This window comes from Erithacus rubecula (assembly GCF_903797595.1).
Source record: "Erithacus rubecula genome assembly, chromosome: 4".
Taxonomy (NCBI): Eukaryota; Metazoa; Chordata; class Aves; order Passeriformes; family Muscicapidae; genus Erithacus; species Erithacus rubecula.
This window is the reverse complement of record NC_136686.1, coordinates 3305240-3323055: the sequence shown is the minus strand read 5'-3', so window position 1 is coordinate 3323055 and position 17816 is coordinate 3305240. Positions and strand designations below refer to the sequence as shown.

At 44.1% G+C, this 17816-nt stretch overlaps 1 protein-coding gene across 9 annotated transcripts in view; it reads left to right on the top strand.

The window, feature by feature from the left end:
• The window catches only part of WNK1 (WNK lysine deficient protein kinase 1), a 93102-nt gene extending 77871 nt beyond the window's left edge, over positions 1 to 15231 (top strand). For 4 of the 9 annotated variants that reach the window (XM_079303760.1, XM_079303755.1, XM_079303757.1 and 1 more), the window contains 10 exons: positions 1702 to 1788; positions 2266 to 2335; positions 3807 to 3883; positions 4347 to 5005; positions 5844 to 6046; positions 7063 to 7257; positions 8327 to 8419; positions 10663 to 10704; positions 13711 to 13898; positions 14133 to 14730. In XM_079303760.1, coding sequence (XP_079159886.1) covers positions 1702 to 1788; positions 2266 to 2335; positions 3807 to 3883; positions 4347 to 5005; positions 5844 to 6046; positions 7063 to 7257; positions 8327 to 8419; positions 10663 to 10704; positions 13711 to 13898; positions 14133 to 14447 — 1929 coding nt within the window. In that variant the 3' untranslated portion in view covers positions 14448 to 14730. Of the gene's footprint in view, positions 1 to 1701; positions 1789 to 2265; positions 2336 to 3806; positions 3884 to 4346; positions 5006 to 5843; positions 6047 to 7062; positions 7258 to 8326; positions 8420 to 10662; positions 10705 to 13710; positions 13899 to 14132 lie in introns of all 9 variants that reach the window. The other 5 variants (XM_079303759.1, XM_079303758.1, XM_079303753.1 and 2 more) reach the window with 4 other exon arrangements.
• The last annotated feature ends 2585 nt before the right edge of the window (positions 15232 to 17816 follow it).

Here is a 17816-nt window from a genome sequence, read left to right as displayed (position 1 = left end):
TCCCATGGTTAGGTGTCACATGGATCAGGAGATAGCTGGTTAAAATCAGTCATATGGAGTTCAGTCCTTTTCATTTTCACTGCTGGAAACTCAGTATATTAGTAGTATTTTCCCCTAAGCTCAAAAGCACTTGTAGCCACTTTTATGACTCAAGCCACAGTACCACTGCAAAAGGCTCTTCCTGTTTGTCATGGGTATTTCTGGCAGGATTTGTGGCATGGGAGAGTCACAAATATAGATCCCTTACTCCTTGTCCTTTGCAAACAACTTCTCATTTGAACTCAGAAGGATTGTCTAGGAGTGAGACAAAATTGGAGGAGACCAACTGGATCAAATCTAATTGACTCTTAAGAGCATTTGCTGCTATCACATAATACTTTCTGGAAAATTACTGGCTTGCCTTAAAGTAGATAGGCTTGCCTTCCATGCTGCTTCTGTCACTAGTAGGTGATTACACAATTTTTCCCTTTCTTAGTAGCAGACTTGTAATTTGCAGGCAGTGTACACGTCATCTCAGGATCAGTTTTGAACAGTCTGTTCCATAGTCTTAAGTACCTGTTCTGTTTATTCCTTCATTGCTTTTTAGAGTGTATTTAGATTAATCTCTCCAGCTTAATTTTGGTCCCCTTGTTCTGTGAGGAAATCTTTACTTCCTGATAATTTTGATAGTTCTTTGTTTATTGAAGCCAAAATCTTCTTGTGAGCATAAGTGATGAGAATTATTTAGTATTTCAGGTGACGTGTCCCCTTTATTTTGCAGTGTTAGATTAAATTGCCTCACTTGTTGCTAAGCAGTTGGATTTCTGAATGGAGTCATAGAAATCTGCATCTTCTCCTTTTTTTTTTTTTTTTTTTTTTTTAATAATGGAATTGATGCAAGCTTTATTGTTCCTAGGGTTTTTGTTTTGTACTAATCAGGAGGAGTGTTATCCTGGAAACCTGCTGAAAGCATCTTTATGTTATTGGTACCTCTAACTTTCAGTGGAAAGTAGCATTTTTATGTTGTCATAATCTTCAGTTTTAAAAACAGATAGAGTTTTTTGGTTTTTTTTTTTTACCTAAAAGACTTGGAAAGATTAATAATGCTCAAGTTTGGATGAAAATTTCTGTTGTGTAGGGTCAGAATTGCAACTTAATGGCATCTGACAATGCAATCTTCTTTCAGTGTATCTTATGGGCATGGCCCTAACTTAATCATTTTGAGACTTTGGGACTTTTTTTATCTTCAAGATACTTTTAGGTAAAATCATCATCTTCTCTTCCTCTCCCCAGTCCAACTGACCAAGTTTGTAAAACATCCTGTATTCTAACTGAAACAGCTGAAATCTGAGTAATAAGCATACTTGAGAGATTCTGCATCCTCTTCAAGTCAATCCATCTATACAGCCTGTCTGAGAGAACTTGTGGGTTGGGATTTTCTTTCCCTCTTGGTTGGTTTTGAGTGGTATTGTGGAGTTTTCTTTTTTTGTTTTTTAATTCCAGTTAGTTTTCCCGTTCTGTTGTTTTTGAACAAAAATGTTGCATGAATTACTTCCAGTCTTACTGTGCTATGCATATTAAATCTAAATGTGTAGGAAGGAAGCTTGATAGAATTTTATTTTGTACTGAGTGCTTTAAATTTTAGTATTAAATATGTCTGTTTCTCAGCAATGCTGTTATTTTTCCTGAGCTGGGACATTGTTTTACTCATTTCTTTTTCAGTCCCAACAGCCACTGGAAGATCTGGATGCTCAACTGAGAAGAACCCTTAGTCCAGAGACCGTCCCAGTGACATCTGCTCCTGCCTGTGTATGTTTGCAGTTTAGTTGTCTGAAGAAAGTGTTTTGTCCAAGTCTCTTAGGTCACTGCCTTTAATGTCACTACACCAGCATTTAGACTTTTAAAAATAAAAATTCAGAGTCATCTTCCAGTTTGTGGGACTGAGTCATCCAAAATCGGGGAAGTCTGTATATTGCAGTAGATTGCATCATTTCCTGAGGCTGGTTTTTGGTATTAGTTGTTATTTCAACTTTCCTGGTGATGTCACCACTAGAAATGGAAGTGACTGGAATAAGGGCAAAGAGCACTAAACATGCAATATGTGAGGCTCACAGCCTCAAGGTTATCAGGCCTGGAAAATCTGTCTTGCATTTGTCTTTTCATGGGTCATATTTTGTCCCTGTTGGAAGCAAAAGAACATGTACTATGCAGTATGTTGGATTTGTTTGCATTCAGTGAAATTGCTAATTACCTTAATTTATTTTGTTTTTCTCCTTGAACCTGCAGTCTGTGCCCTCAGTAGCATCAACAACAGTTACTGGGCCAGTGTCCACAGCAACACAGTCTCTGAAGGATGGTAAGACAGCCAGGATTGCTTTGGGTGATTCCTCAGCATGGAGATAGAAATCAAAATTGAACAGAGTAACCACTTGGAAGGTTATAGAATTTTCTACTAAGTAAGGAATGGCAGCTCCTTCAGGGGAGATTATTAATTTTCAGTAGCCAGACTGAAATTCTCCCCTGTAGTCCATGAGGAGGGGAGATTATAGTTTCATGTGTGTTGTAGTGACTCATTTAGGATTTAAAGCTGTCCAAAATGCTAAATTAGAAGTCACAAAGAGTCTCCACTGTGCTGTTAAGGTACAGCATCAGGACCTGAAGGAACAGTTTTCTGTCATGTGCTGTGTTCCTGGCAATAGCAGCAGGACTCATTTTGTGTCATTACACTGTGTTCTGCATGTAGGATAGGTCTCCTTTACCTAAGGGTGTTTCATTTCTGTTTGAACAGAGAAACCAAGGTTAAACTGCTAAAAATTTAAGAAAGGTAGTAAGAAGCCCAGACTTTGTTCTGTCTGCTTTAGGACAACTGGGGGTTGACTGGATGATCACCAGTTAAAGTCTGGTTGATCAATGACTTTCAAATCTGTATGAATTGAGTTTTTGGGGACAATCAAAACACTTGAAAAATAATCTGAGGTTTTCCTGTCAGTATTCACCTAACTGTTTTATTTTTTGAAGTCTTCTGTTTTTAAAAGAAGCTGTTAATAAGGTGCTGCATTTTTTTTCTTGAACTGTCTAGCAAACACTATTTAACATGGATGTGCCTCTGAAGTTGAATAATAAACCTTCAGAAGCCAATAAAACCTTGATAGAAAACAAATGGAATAGTCTCATTTTGAGACATTGGTGAACTATAATGTAGAATTCATTAATCTGCTATAGAATAAGTTGGGTTTTGCCTTTTAAATTTAGCAGGTAAAGGTAAACAAACTGGGAAGTTTTGTGATAAACAGAGCAAGCTGTGCAATAGAACTGATTTAAAAATAGAATGTTATTTCTCAGCTTTGTAACTTTATACTGCCAGTGCACAGAGCAAAACTGGGAGCTGACACCTAAGAGTCCTGCTTGAAAAACTTCAGATAGACTGCTTTGAGTAAAGGTGGTTTATAGCATTTCTTCAACTTGTCCCTTTTCTGTGAATAAATTTTCCCCAGTGTTTGTGAAATTTAGGTAATCAGAATAAGCTTTTTCTTTCAAAACTTCAGTTCTATTTTTTATTATTTGTCTATTTCACATCCATGTTTGAAACCAGTGTGCTTTTTTACTGTTGCCTAAAAGTGTACTTTTGGCAAATGCACTTGCAGGGAAGCTTTGTAGAAAAATGCTTCAACTTAACATTAATAATGAACATTTTAATATTAATACAATGCTATGAGTCCAGAAGCTTCTTTGGAGTTAAGAATTGAGTTTGAAGTACATAAAAAGAAATGGTTGGAGTTGAAATAACTTGTTGCTTGTTGTTGTAATTGCATTCTCCTTTTGCTTAGTTTTGGCAGCAGGTGATGGAGAGAGCAGTGCTGTGGCCGCAGCAGGAGCCAGCGTGCTCAAGATGGGACGGTTTCAGGTAGGAGGAGCTAAACTCATTTGGCTCTTGGTACAGCACCTTTGGGTGGTTCCTGCTTGTGCCAGCTCAGTGTGCCTTGTGCAGGACTTGGCTGTCCACGTAGAGCCTGTGAAAGCAGATCTGCAGATGCTGTTTCCATTCAGGGCAGAGATTGCACAGCCTGTGCAGGTCTGGAGTTCTGAACACAGGGTTTCATCTTGGCAGGCGTTGGTCTTTAATGTTGGGATGCTCACTCTGGCCCCATCTGAGGCTGCTGTTTCTTGGTTAATCCTCCACACAGATTACACAGAAATGCTGCTTTGTGTGGCAGTGGTTTGCCTGGAGAGAAGCAGTAGCTAGCTTTGTGGAATACCTAGGAAATGAGTTATTTTCCCCTCTCAGATACATTTTACCATTAAGGGAAATAAAAGCATCATGTTAAGGAAAAACTAAGGAAGTCTGCATGATTGTATTTCTATTCTAGGTATCTGTGGCAGTGGATGATGTGCTAAAAGAGGGTGACAAACCTGAAACGAAGCCAGTGCAATTTGAAACCACCTCCACTGATTCTTCAAGCCTTTCTGGCAGCAGCCCAGAGAGCACGCTGGTGAAGCAGGCTGAGAGCAGGAAGAGTGGGGCTGTGGCTGCCACCTCCTTGGATGTGGTGGATGGCATTGCTGAGGCAGCTCCCAGGCTGTCACTGCCAGGAGATGCTGCTCAGGCCACCAAGGTCGGGCGCTTCCAGGTGACAACCACCGCGGATCAGGTGGGGCGCTTCTCCGTGCTCAAGGCTCAGGATGAGGTCAGCTGTGCCCAGAAAGAGCCAGTGACTCTTCCTCTCTCTGTGGGCTTGGAACAAGTTGCTGCTTCAGCTGCAGCTCCCAAGAAAGAGTTGGAGTCAAGGCAGTCCCCACACATGAATGGTCCGTCCTCTGATCCGGAGGCTGCCTTTCTAAGTGGGATGGCTAAGGATTTGGATGATGGCTCAGGGAGCCCAGACTCTGTCCAGCACCTGGGATCCAAGATCAGCCTTCCTGTTCAGAGCCTCAGCAACTCCTTCAACTCTTCCTACATGAGCAGTGACAATGAGTCGGATATTGAAGATGAAGACTTGAAGTTGGAGCTCCGTCGGTTACGGGAGAAGTAAGGCTTTGTCTTGGGGTGGCTTTGTAGGGAATGGGTGCAGCAGGATTAGTGTGAATCTCACCTGTACTTCCCTTAGCCTTTGCTAATGTCAGGAGCCATTGTCAGCATTTATGTGGGAAGTAAGGTTCTTTAGTGGGAAGCACTGTACAGTTACAACAGAAGAGGAATATACATGCTTGCTGGGCTGAATTTTCTACCCTGTAACCTTGTATGTAGACTGCCAGCTGCACTATGGATAAGAGTGTAGATCTAAGGAAGGTCTGGCATATCACTGGAGTTTATGGAAAAAACAGAGTCCTGTTTGAAAATGACATACAAGTCTGCATTTCTGTTGGTTCTTTTCCTGAAGAGACCTTGTTGGCTCAGAATTTAGAAGTGAGGCAATGTGACCTACTAATTTATTTATACTGAAAGTTGAACTGTTTTATAGGGTAGCCGGCAGTTTAAATCCTGTGTATGCAACTGCTCTGAAACAAATTGTAAGGCAGTACCAGTGTAGAAGTCTCCAAGGCCATATGTCTGAGAAAAGGAGTAATCTAGCTATTCCTGTAGCATTTGAATGCTTTTTTTGTACTTCTGTTTATTCTGGTTTTGTGATTGCAACGTTGGGAACTTAGTTTTGGAATTCTAGCCAGGGCTAGAGCACACTGGAAAATGAAGTGTTTTTCCATGTGTATTCAGTGGTTATTTGTGGAAAAGATTTATTTCCTGCTTTCTTAAATGTTTGAGAATTTGACCAAAGAAGCATCTCAGGCTTGACTGGAGGGGAGGAATTGTTTGCATGTATGTGTATACATAGAATTCTTGCAAATCCCACTGTTTTGTAACTTGTTAGGCACCTTAAAGAGATCCAGGAGCTGCAGAGCCGCCAGAAGCAGGAGATTGAGTCACTCTACATGAAACTGGGAAAGGCCCCACCTGCAGTAATTATTCCCCCAGCTGCACCCCTTTCAGGAAGGAGGAGACGACCTACGAAAGGAAAAAGCAGCAAGTCCAGTCGTAGCAGCTCCCAGGGACATAAAAGCCCTCAGCTATCAGGTAAGGCTTCCTTCAATATTGTTAACAGATAAAATAGACAATGTACTATCTCTCATTCTTAGATCTAGGTCTGTCTCTCTTCTTTTGAGAGGTGTGTGTGTTTGTGTACCTGTTCCTCCCTGGATTTCTTTTATAATTTTTGAAATTACATTTGCTGTTTGGCAAGTCTTGCCTGGGACTTTTTCAGTCCACTGATATGTACTGTGACATTGTTCTGTAAGAGCAATTTTAAAGTTGTGATTTGTATTTTTTAGATATTAGTCATTGGGCTCTGACTAGTAAGAAAAGTGTTAATTTACAGTATGGCAGAAAACTTTGTTTTTAAAGATAAACTCTGCTTGTTCCCTCCTGAAACTGATTTTGCAGAATGGGTCTGGTCTCTTTAGTCATTTGCAAAGATGCTTTTTTTCCTAATTTAGTACCATTTAAGCATGTTATCACTAGTGTCCTTACACTGCAGAAACTTACAGTTTAAGCATGTTAAAATATGGCTTTTGAAAATGGATTTGAAGGTTTGTTGTACTTATAAATTGAGAATCAGTTTCAATTGTCAAGGCTTCCATTCTTACCAAGACCATTTTTCTAACAAACAGAACTCAGGAATTTGTTCTGTTTACTGGTTGAGTGATGTGGGTGACAGATAGTCTCTGGGTAATGGGAGATGTTTCTCTAATCCTGTAGCAGGAGCAAACAGTGTTGGAGGGCCAGCAGTGCCAGCAGAAATATTTGATACTGCCTCTTGCGTATTCACTTTGTTAATTCCATGTCATGCTGAGGTTTCTGTATCCAGTCACCCTGGCTGCTCATTTCTGTTTTGCTGTGTAATAGAGGAGCTCTGTGAGCACATAAACCTGCACAGAGTTGTCTTAAAACTGAAGAATTTTTCTGGTCTCACTGCTTTCTCAGAAACTGTAGTTCTCTCCTCCTGCCTCTCCTTCTCTTGCCTGGATTGTCATGCTTGACCAGGATCAAAAATGAACAGAGACCAAAAACTTTTGCCTTCCTTTTTCCTCTAGGCAACCTGTCAGCTCAAAGTGCACCATCAGTCTTGCCCCCTCAGCAGACCCTTCATCCTCCTGGCAGTGTGCCAGAGACAGGGCAGAACCATTTGTTACAGCCCCTCAAACCTTCACCTTCCAGTGAAAATCTCTACTCTGCCTTCACCAGTGATGGTGCCCTCTCGGTACCGAGCCTTTCGGCGCCAGGCCAAGGTAAGACTCCAAATGCAGTCAGTGTAGTTAGCATGGAAATGAATGATGGACTTGATGACACTCAATTTCAATGGTGTGAAGTAGCTTTGGGGTCCCCAGCCTATGTGTGGAGCCTGATAAGGATGTTGTTTGCAACTGGATTTGTGGCTTCTCACTCAGGTGAAATGTGAGGTGGTTGAAGGTCTGAAACCCCAAGGACAACACAAGAGAGTGCAGTGGGGTAGTGGCAGCAAAGTTGTGCTGACCTGGGAAAGGTGTTGGCTTAAAGGACAAAAGACAGATGAGATTGGGGGCTTGGAAATTAGAATCAGGGAAGAGCAGGTTTGATATCAACAGGTAAATGAAATGGTTGGAAGTTTCCAAAGACTTGGACTCTTAGTCCTTCCTAACTGGTTTGGCTGTTTGTGTCAGTGGAGATTTGAACAGTACAAGGTAAAAAAGTCTCATGTTCTTCAATTGTGCATTATCCTGGAAGGAAGAGTCAGTGTAGGAAGGCGAAGTGGTGGGAGCAGTGAATTGTTCATGTACTCAGGTTTCTCGAGTTGTGGGTTGTTTTTATTAGTAAGTTATTAATATGTTATCATGTAATTTCTCAGGCACAGCTCTGATTTGTTCAGTAAGGAGAGCTTTTTTGCTTGTCATTAAGGGGATGATTCCTTTACTTACCTAAATGTGGCTGTTCTAGGTTTTTATTCCTTGCACATCTTAAGGGACTGCTTCAGGCACTTTGGAGCTACATGAATCATCTCCCTTCATCTAGAATTGTTCAGTACCATTTAATAATTGGGTATTTTTGCCAGGATTTGGCTTTGCTGCAGATTGCCCCTTGATGGTTGGGTTATGTGCTGGGGAGTAGCAGTGCAAACTTGTTCTCCTGTCTGGAGGTGCTGCAGGGAGTCTCTTCACTCTGTAAATTGTCTCTGTACTCCTTGGTCCACACTCTGAGACGTATTCTTGTGTGTCCTGATTGCATTTCACCCTTCCAACTTCAAGTTGCTAACATCTTGTAGTGGTGTTCTGTCTCTTCTCCTCTCCTCTCTCTGTTCTCCCCGTTCTTGTTTTCTCACAGGCTGTGCGAAGTTTAACTGTGCATCTGAGAGAGTGACCTTCAAGCCTGGTGGCAGGAGGACCCGATTTCTGAGTACGCCCTGCTTGGCTCTTTGTGTGTAACACCTTTACTCCTTCCTTGTCTGCTTTTTGTTTCGTCTTTTTTGGGTTTTGTTTCTGCTGCTTGGATGTGTTTCATGCAGCCTATCTTCATCTGCCACCTTGTATTCCCTCCCATCCTATGGCTCAGCTCAGCTGCTCTTAGCACACCTTTAGAAGTTTGGGTTCTCATGTTGGGTGTTCTCTGCTGTTAAACTCACTGTAACAAACACTCATTTTCCCTAAACCTTTGGAGGAGACTTTAGAGGAAACAGATTAGTGACATGACAAACTGGGGGGACTTAGACCCATTGTTAATTTTGCTTCAGCACATGTTAGACAATGTGAGACTTGTAGGGGGGTAATCTGTCTGTTGGGAGAGTGAGTAAAATTTGTTCTCCAGGTAATCCCTTAGCTGGACACTGCAGCACAAGTTGGATGTGTGTCCTCACGCTCTCAGCACCAGAGCTGGTGACAGTGCAGAGCTTTGATGCCACCTGTAGGCAGCTGGTAGTGATGACTTGTGTTCATTAACAGATGGCTAGCTAAAGATCCAAGTGTTAAATGGGTTTTAAAACAATTAGAGAATAAATCCAGCCAAACTCAAAAGAACCTTATGAGCTCAGGTTTAGAAGTTTTTCCTGTGAATTGGAGATACGTTAAATATAAAACAAATAGTAGTAAAGGTGGGTAAATATACATATTCAGACATTCTGTCAGCCCTCACAAGCTAGCTTGCAGCTCTCTTCAGAATCCTCTCATTTGCACTTACATTAGGCCAGACTTACAAGAGAGCCTCAAACTTCTGATGTGGCTTGAAATAACACTCTGCTTGAGCCAAGGCTGCTGCTGTGATGCTTTTTATTGGGAGTGCTGCAATATCTCCCATGCTGCTTCTGCAGGCTGGACCCTTGAAATGTCTGACATTGGTTTCCCACCCTCTGGAATGACTCGATGTGAGGAAGTTTGGAGTGCTGTCAGGAGCCCTCCCTTCACTGCATGGCAGTACCACACATCTGCATCATCTGTCTGGCTGTGCTTGGCAGGGGCTCAGCTGGGCTAGAGCTGTGTGTGGGAGCTGAGCCTGGCTTTCTGCAGAGACAGCTGCAATGCAACCAGCCCATCCTCTAGAAAGGCAGGGAGGCAGAGGGAGGGAAACTCTACCTGGCTGTTCAGTTTTGCACTAACTCTCTCCCACTTCACTGCATTTGGGATCTAAGAACTAAAATTACCTAATTTTGCAAATTTAGCAGCTTTAAATGTTTCTGTTGTGTATATTAATATGCAGATGTGCACTGACACCTGCACTTTGAAGATTTAATGTTCCTTTCTGGGAAGAAGTTAAATTCATACCAAAACTAACTTAAAATTGTTAGTCTGGCCTGTCCTTTTTTGGGGGAAGGGAATATGAAGAACAGCCAGTCTGTTTCTAGAATTGACATTGAACTGAATATATGAGAGTATAATTTACTTCCAAGGCCTTGGCTTGCTGCAAATTGGCCATCATCTAGCTATAAGAGTACTTTGGCATGTGTATCTCTTGCTTTTGGGACTGATGCTAAGGAAAAGAGATTCCTTTGAAGAAGTGTTGTAGCTGTCCTGTAGAAGCAGGTAATACTCAGCTCTGGCACTTGGCTTGCTGCAGGCTGCTTGCTTCCTGTAGCCTTGTCCTTGAAGTGCTGTTGCAGACTGCTGTGGGAGTGACAGCTGGAGAGCAACTGGGCTGGAATCAGTGGTGTTGAGGAAACAGTGCAGTGATTGATGCTTTTAACTGTGCAGCTGGAGAAACAGAGTGGTACAGCTTGGCAGGGAATGTCTGAACTGTTTTCACACATCTGAGAAAGAGGATGACAAACTAAAAGCACTTGACCTATCAAATCTGTTGCTGGTTGAAATTTGGTAATTGTAAAATGCTTCCTACGTCCTGGCAAAAATGGAAGATGTACTTGCTTTTCCTTTTGTGATAACAGCCACAGTTGTGACTGTGTGATAACAGTTGTGACCTCAGTGTCTCCTGACATTCTTCCCAATGGTTTGGGAATCATGAAGAATAAATGTAGGAGGCTGGGCCTCCTCTCTTTGTGATTAAACTGTCAGATGAGTCTTTGAGTTTGTCTAGAATGTCCCAGTAATGACTGTTAAAGCCCTGCTGTGCTGTGTCCTCTGTTTCTCACCAAGCTTTTTGTAATGTTTCCTGATACTAAACATTTCTCACTGTTTCTCTTATCTTTAACAAATTACTCTCTCTTTGTGCTTCAGGGAAGATGGTGAAAAAAGTCTGTCCTTGCAACCAGCTCTGTAGTAATTATCTTATTTCTGTTATCTCCAATTCCTGACTGTAAATCTATTCATCAGCTTTTCCTGGTCACTGAAGCCTTATGTCCCTGACTCTGTCTCCAGCACAGCATCTGTGTGTCTGTGTTGTGCCCTCTAATGTGTGCTCTGTCCTTAGTGCATTGACTAGTCTGGTGCTGCTCTTGCAGCCAGGTGGAGGCAGGCAGAGCCTGTCCTTCCCTTAGCTCTGCTCTCACTAAGGAGAGCAGCATCAGGGTCAGTTGCTCACTGTAATGTGCTGGAGTTGTACTCAGAGCAGCTGCTTGCTGTGGGATTTGATGGGGCTTGTCACCTCAGTGGTGGATCCAATTGCAGACACTCCTCCAAAGTTTAAAAAGCCTAAGAGTAAGCCATCAGGTAGCACCAGTGTGTTTCCCAAAGCAAAGGATGTTCAGAAAAGCCTCTGTGTGCACATGTCATTTATGACTGTTTTAAAGGTGTCATTTGACTGTGGTTTATGGGGGAAAAGCCCAAGGGCAGAGTGAAGGCATTTTCTAGGCAGTGGGCTGGAGAGAGAGAGCCTGTTCCACTTGAGATCCCCCACGTCAGAGCAGAACTGGGGACGGCTGCTGTGACCAAGCAGGAATGTGGGGGCTGTTTCCATGAATGCTACAAGTTGAAGCACTTGCTTTTCAGCCTCTTGTGGATGGCAGTTTCTGCAGGCAGTGAGTGTGTCAGAGCTAAATGTGAAACTCCTGAGAAGTCAGTTTTAAATGGACATCAGGTGAGAGCTCAGCTCTGATGCTGTAGGCTGGTATGCCTGTGGTCTGAGACAGGAGCTCCCTGACAAAGTGAGTTGGGAGACAAAGCTCTGGCAGCCTTTGTCACCCTGAACTGATCTAGTTCTTTGGAAAACTCTTTCCTAAATGATCTTTCATCTCTTCAGCTGAATGTGCTGTTGTATATGCCTCAATTAACTCTCCCCCTTCCATAGCCTGAGGAAGCTCTGCAGGGTAGGGATGCAGAGTACTTAGTGATTAAAGTGGAAATGTGGAACAGCACAAGTGGATGCTGGCCATCCTGAAGAGGATGAGAGCAAGTGTGTCAATTCCTGCATGAACCCTCATGGTGGAATGTGATTATTATTGGTTTTGGCAGTGTTCCCCCTCACCCAAGCACCTCTTCCTTGCTTTTGCCTCATTTGTATTTAACTTCACCTTTCACATCATTGCTCTTATTAAATGATTGTATCCAGAGCCCTTTCCACATGATGCATGCTTAAGGTTCTTGTTCCTTCACAGCAGACTTTTCTTGCACCACACAGTGTTCCTGCTCCTCTCCATCAGTGCTGCAGCCTCACTCCCTGCTCAGGGAACCTTTTTCTTCCCTTGCTGTGTGTTCTGGCATGTGTCTGCCCCCACTAACACCTCCTGTGGGCACCCAGCCCAGGAGCCATTCCCATGCTTGAGCTGGAACTGGAGGGATGGATCCATGTCCTTCCCTCCTCAGCACTACCAGAGGCAGTAACACTTTGTTTATTTGTCCTGCATAGTAAGTATGTCACCTTCCTAATCCACTCCTCAGTACGAAACATTCCTGCAGGGGATTGGAACCAGTTCTTTCTGTGATACAGTGGTGGCAAGGAATGTGGCTGATGGCCAGGGAAAGTGGGACAGATGAAGGAACTGCCAGGCAAGAGACAGTGACTCTGTTATTTGGCCTTTGCAGTAGAGATTGGATGTTCACTGCTGGCATTTCTGTGATCCACCTCTAAATAGCTTCCCTCTAGAAATGCCTGCCATAAACTCAGGTTTTCATGCATTTCCCAAGTGCAGTCTCCTAAGGGAGCAAGTAGGAATATTTGAGGAACTTCAGGAATAGGTGAGGATAAGTGCAAGCAGTGCTGTCTTTAGCACTGCTGATGCTGATTTTGTTGTTGCATCTGCCCTAGTGGTTTACTGGCACTTCCATGTCTGTAACTGAGGATACTTGGCAATACTGCTGGGAATTTAGGATCCTAGGAAATCATTAAGATTTCTTTGCTTCATGTTATGAGGTCAGCCTTTTAAAACCCTAGGTTGGAGTGCAGTTTCCTGTTTATAAACATGAGGGGCATAGGAAGGCTATACAAAACAAAGCTTCTAGGTTGATTTACCCCCCCACAGGATATAATACTCAACAAGCTTTCTAGCAGAACTGAAACCTGGCATTTATGTCAAGGGGTTTTGTGTTCTTGCAGTGAAAAGAGAAACCTGTCAGAGCTTGTCTGAGGAATACTCTCACTTCTGCCTTCTTTAAGCTGTTTTAGTTGTTTGCATCTCAAATGCTTATTCTTCTGACTTAGGACATCTGAACATAACAGCAAAAAATGCTTTCAGAGGCAAAAAGCAAAATTTAATGCAGTGCAGACTTTCCCTGCTGATCCTGACTGTTTGGTGGATGAAGACAGTCCCATCTGTTTATCCTCAAGAACATAAGTATGGCAGCTATTGGAAACAACAGTCGCTGCTTCTGACTGGGGCTTTTTTTTTGTTTGTTTTTTGATTTTTTGGATTTGTTTTTTTGTTTTTGTAAATTGGGTGAGTTTTTCTCTTCACAAAGCGGAGATAACTTGCTACAGAGCAGCTGGTGATGCTGATTTTACTGCTCCTTACTCAGCATCCAGCATTGTCCTCCAAGGTGGATTTGACCTGTGCCAGTAGTGGTTGCTGCTGATTGAAAGGTGTAGGATGAGAGCCATGTGCCTGTACTGTCACTCAGTGCTCAAATCCAATGTCCTTTTTCTTCTGCAAAGACTTGCAGGCTGCTACCACTCCCCCTTTAGGATGACTTTTTGCAAAGTGAAACACTCTGAATCTGAGAAAATGCCTGTAGGAAGCCTTGCAGTTCCCACTTGAGTGTGTCCTGGAATTGAAGCTCAGAATTAATCTGCATGGCATTTTAACTCTCGGTGTGCCATTACCACAGTTGCTCAGTGCACTGGCCGGAGCTCAGCGCCGAGGCAGGTGCTGATGGCTGTGTTTGTGTTTGTAGGGACCAGCAGCACCAACACAGTGGGGGCTGCAGTGAACAGCCAGGCCCCCCAGAGCCAGCCCACGGCCATGGGCTCCAGCCGCAAGGGCACCTTCACCGACGACCTGCACAAGCTGGTGGACAACTGGGCCCGCGACGCCATGAACCTGTCTGGCAAGAAAGTTGGCAAAGGGCACAGCAGCTACGAGGTGAGGGGTGACCTCTGGGGGCTTGTGGTGGGAAGCTGTGGGCGTCATCCTGTCTCCCTGGGGTTCCAAACACAGCTGGGCAGCAGCTCTGGAATGCTGCTAGCTGGCTCTTTGTGTGGAGGATGTAAACTAAAGGGGAGGGCCATTGGAAATACCCACCGGGAGAGGGTTGTGGGCTGGTGGTTTTTAAAGTGCAGTTGTGTAACTTGTCTCCATGGTTGGATTACCTTTCAGGGCCCTGGAATGGCAAGAAAATTCTCGGCCCCAGGCCAGCTGTGCATCTCGATGGCATCTTCCCTGGGTGCTACGCCCATCCCTGCAGCATCAGCTACCTCTTTAGGTCCCTTCAGCAAGGCCATGTGCCCCCCGCAGCAGTACGGTTACCCAGCAGCCTCCTTCCCCCCGCCCTGGAGCGGCCCAGGGGGGCCAGCACAGCCACAGCTCGGCCAGTTCCAGCCCGTGGGGGCCACCTCTTTGCAAAGCTTCAACATCAGCAACTTGCAAAAGTCTGTCAGCAACCCTCCAGGCTCCAACCTGCGGACCACTTAGCCACGCTCGGAGCCGCTGCTGGCTGCGCCTGGGGACAGGACGTGGGGAGGGAGATGGGCCTCTATCAATACTAGTGCTGCAATGAACTGGTAGCTTGCCAGACTGGGAATGAATTTCTCTTTTCCTACCATTGCTGTCAACTCTGTAGCGGGAGTTTCCCCACACACTCGGAAGGGGGAGGAGGATGATGAGCATCCTTGTGATGGGACAGTGCTTTCCACTGAGGGGGCTGCTCTTGCAATGAGAGCTGTGAGGAGAAGCCGTGGGGTCAGCTCATACAATTTTCCTGGTGGGAGAGCTGAACCCTAGCATGAGGCTTTAGCACGCTTCTCGCCTCCTCCTGGAGAACCAAGACCAGGAAAAAGCTGTCCAGATCCCCCTCCTCTCCCTCTCCCCAGTCAATCGTATCTGGCTCTGAAATGATGGGGCACACGAATGGACTTGTGGTGCAGCCCATGCTTGATAGGTCATTACTGCTTTAAGCAAGATATTAACAGCTTTGACTGCAGCATTAGAGCAATTTAAATTGTTAAAAAAAAATTTTAAAAGTTCCCTGCGGACATGTACTTACCATCAGTTTTGATGTGGAAACACTGTGATATATAAATGTTGTTGGACAACAGTAGTTTAAAAATGAGTGGAATATAGAGGGTTAAAAAAGTTAAAAAGACAAAAACGGGAAAAAAAGCTAGCTATATCCTTATACTTATTGGAGACACTTTAACTTTTTCCTTTGTATTTTCATTGTATTAGATAAATAAATGTGAATGTAAAATTGTATAAATTAATGTACTTGAATACTTGTCTGTTCTCCCAGTATGCTTGCTGGATATTTTAGTGCCTTGGACTTCTCTTGCTTCTGCAGTTTAGCGTCGTCTTCCCAGCAGAGCCCAGGTGGGCAGAGGGCAGGTGAGGGCAGGGCGTGGTGCCCGGCGGTCGGAGCCGTTCTGTGTGTGGGGAAACTCGTGCAGGAGGGCAGAGCTGAAGGTGTGGGGACAGGGGCCAGGTGGGCTGGGACAGAGGGATGCAGGTGAAGCTAAAACAAGACTTAACCAATATTGGCTCTGGAGGCAGGAGGGCTGGGTCAGGAAGGGAGAGAGGAGGGGAGAACGTGTATCTTGGGGAAAGGCCCGACTTGAGATGCAGATTGACTCCACCTGCAAAGTTGTAAAGATGTTTGGTCAGGATGTGGCTTGAGGGAGAGGTGCCATTGCTCGTTGGCATGGGCTTGTCTGCTGGGATTGCTTTTCTTACCTTTTTTTTTTTTTTTTTTTTTTTTTTTGGTAAAATTCATTTAAGCCAGGAACAGACTGTCCTGGTGCAACGTCCATTGCCGGCAATGGATGTACTTGAAACAGCCGGCATCAAAAAGTTTCCTCTGTCTGTCTTGGAGGATTTACAATTTTGTTCACTCTTAACAAATTTCAAGCTGGTACCAGGACTGTCACTGTCTGTCACTTGTCACCTCTTAGTACCTGTACTGTATCTTCTGCTTTGGTCATTCTCCCTTTTCCTATTTAAGAAATACTGGTTTCCTCTTCAAAGTCAAAATAATACCAGCCAGTATTTGTGTAGTGCTGCAAAAAGCTGTGAAGGATGAGGGTGCAGCTTTCCTGGTGCTTGGGAGCAGCTCACCAGCATCCTGGAGGCTGGTGCATCACAGGGGTGTCTTGTCCAAGTTTGTTTTAATCTCAGAGCCTGTTCCCTGCTGGGGCCTTAACAGGGAGTTGTTGTGTCTGCAGATGTTCCCACTCTTCCATTTTCACAAAGAAGCAAGATGCTTTGTGCTCCTGTCCCTCGTTGTGCAGCAGTTGTGGCAGCAGGGCAGGCCCAGGGGGAGCAGGAGCCTGGGCTGAGCCAGGCAGGAATCCCTGGAAGGATGGAAGGATGGATGGATGCAGGGGAGCAGGGACAGAGCTGAGGCAGTAATGAGACAAGGGCAATACTCGTGGCAGAGGAGCTGGTCAGCTGGATGCAGCACATGGTTATTTAAATTTGATCTAATAAGTTTGAGGTCGTTTTTTCACTTAATGTTATGCAAGAATTGGTTTTATTTACCATTGATTTTTTTTTTTTTTCTCCCTCCCTCTCCTCCTGTGGATGAATAACTGAAGTCTAGAGGAATAAACTAATGCTACTGAACTGTTAAATTATTTTGTTTAATATTACACTTTGAGTATCTTTTTCCACATAAAATCTGTTTCTGAATTACAAGCGTTTTCTTTACATTATTTAACAATGTACACTGTAAAAATAAAAATAAAAAAAATAAAATTAATTGAAACTTTGGGCTTCCCTGGCTGTAGTTAGTTGTGTTTTCCACAGCTGGTGGAAGCAGAGGGGGAGGGAGGGAGTGTCCTGGCGGGTCCTGGGCTTGCTTGCAGCACTGAGGGATGGATTCAGCAGGGGCTGGGACAAGGGACTCCTCAGCCACCTTAAACACAGGAATTCAGTCCTTGGATTGCAACTGGAATGGTCAAGAGTGAACAACTTCCCAGCGTCATTCCCAACTGCAGACTTGCAGGAATGTGGTATTTCTAAACACTAATTGCTGCGGCATTTCTTTCCATTTTAAGCACAGCTTCTCTTATGAGTCATGCTGCGCAAGCCTCCAAGGGAAAAAAAAGCTCCCAGTGTAAGTTTTCCTGCCCTTTTCAAAGGGACCAATCCCGAGAGGCTCGTGGCAGTGACTTTATTAGGGGAGGCACAGCAATATTTGCGTTGTTTCCAGAGCCAAGGAAGCTGAGGCCGTTACATTCCTGTTTCAGACTTTGGAATTTTTTTCATTGTGAAGGTTTGGGGCAGTTTGAATTCGGTAATTGGGAAGGTCTGCAGGCTCCCTTCCTAGCAGGTATATGGTTTCAACAGCGAGGGCATGACTCAAACATGTGGAATGTTTGAAAGCAGCACTGAATTGGCCAGAAACGAGTACGGGGAAATGTGGAACTGTTTTCTAGATGTAATAATTGATTTATTGCTGTCAATTACGGCTTGTCCTGTCTTTCCATACTGAAGTCAATCCCTGTTCTTTGTCCTGGATAGCAAAGGATCTTTTAAGGGAAAAGTACTGATTAAGTGATGAAGACACAGTAGGAGGAAGATGAATAAATGCTGAATATTCCAAATGTCTTTACAGTTAGAGCAGTGAGGCAAACCATGGGAGTAAGATCCCATGTGAGACCTGAAATTGATGTCAGGGTTGGTTTGTGTAAATTTTCCTGGTTTTCCTCTAACTTCCAGATGTGGCATCACTCTTTTTTCCCCCATGGCCTCCTGGTGGCCCCGCTCCTGCCGCAGGGAGCAGCACCGCCAGCCCAGAACCCCGCCCTTTCCCGCACGGAGTATTCTTCAATACTGCCTACAAATCCT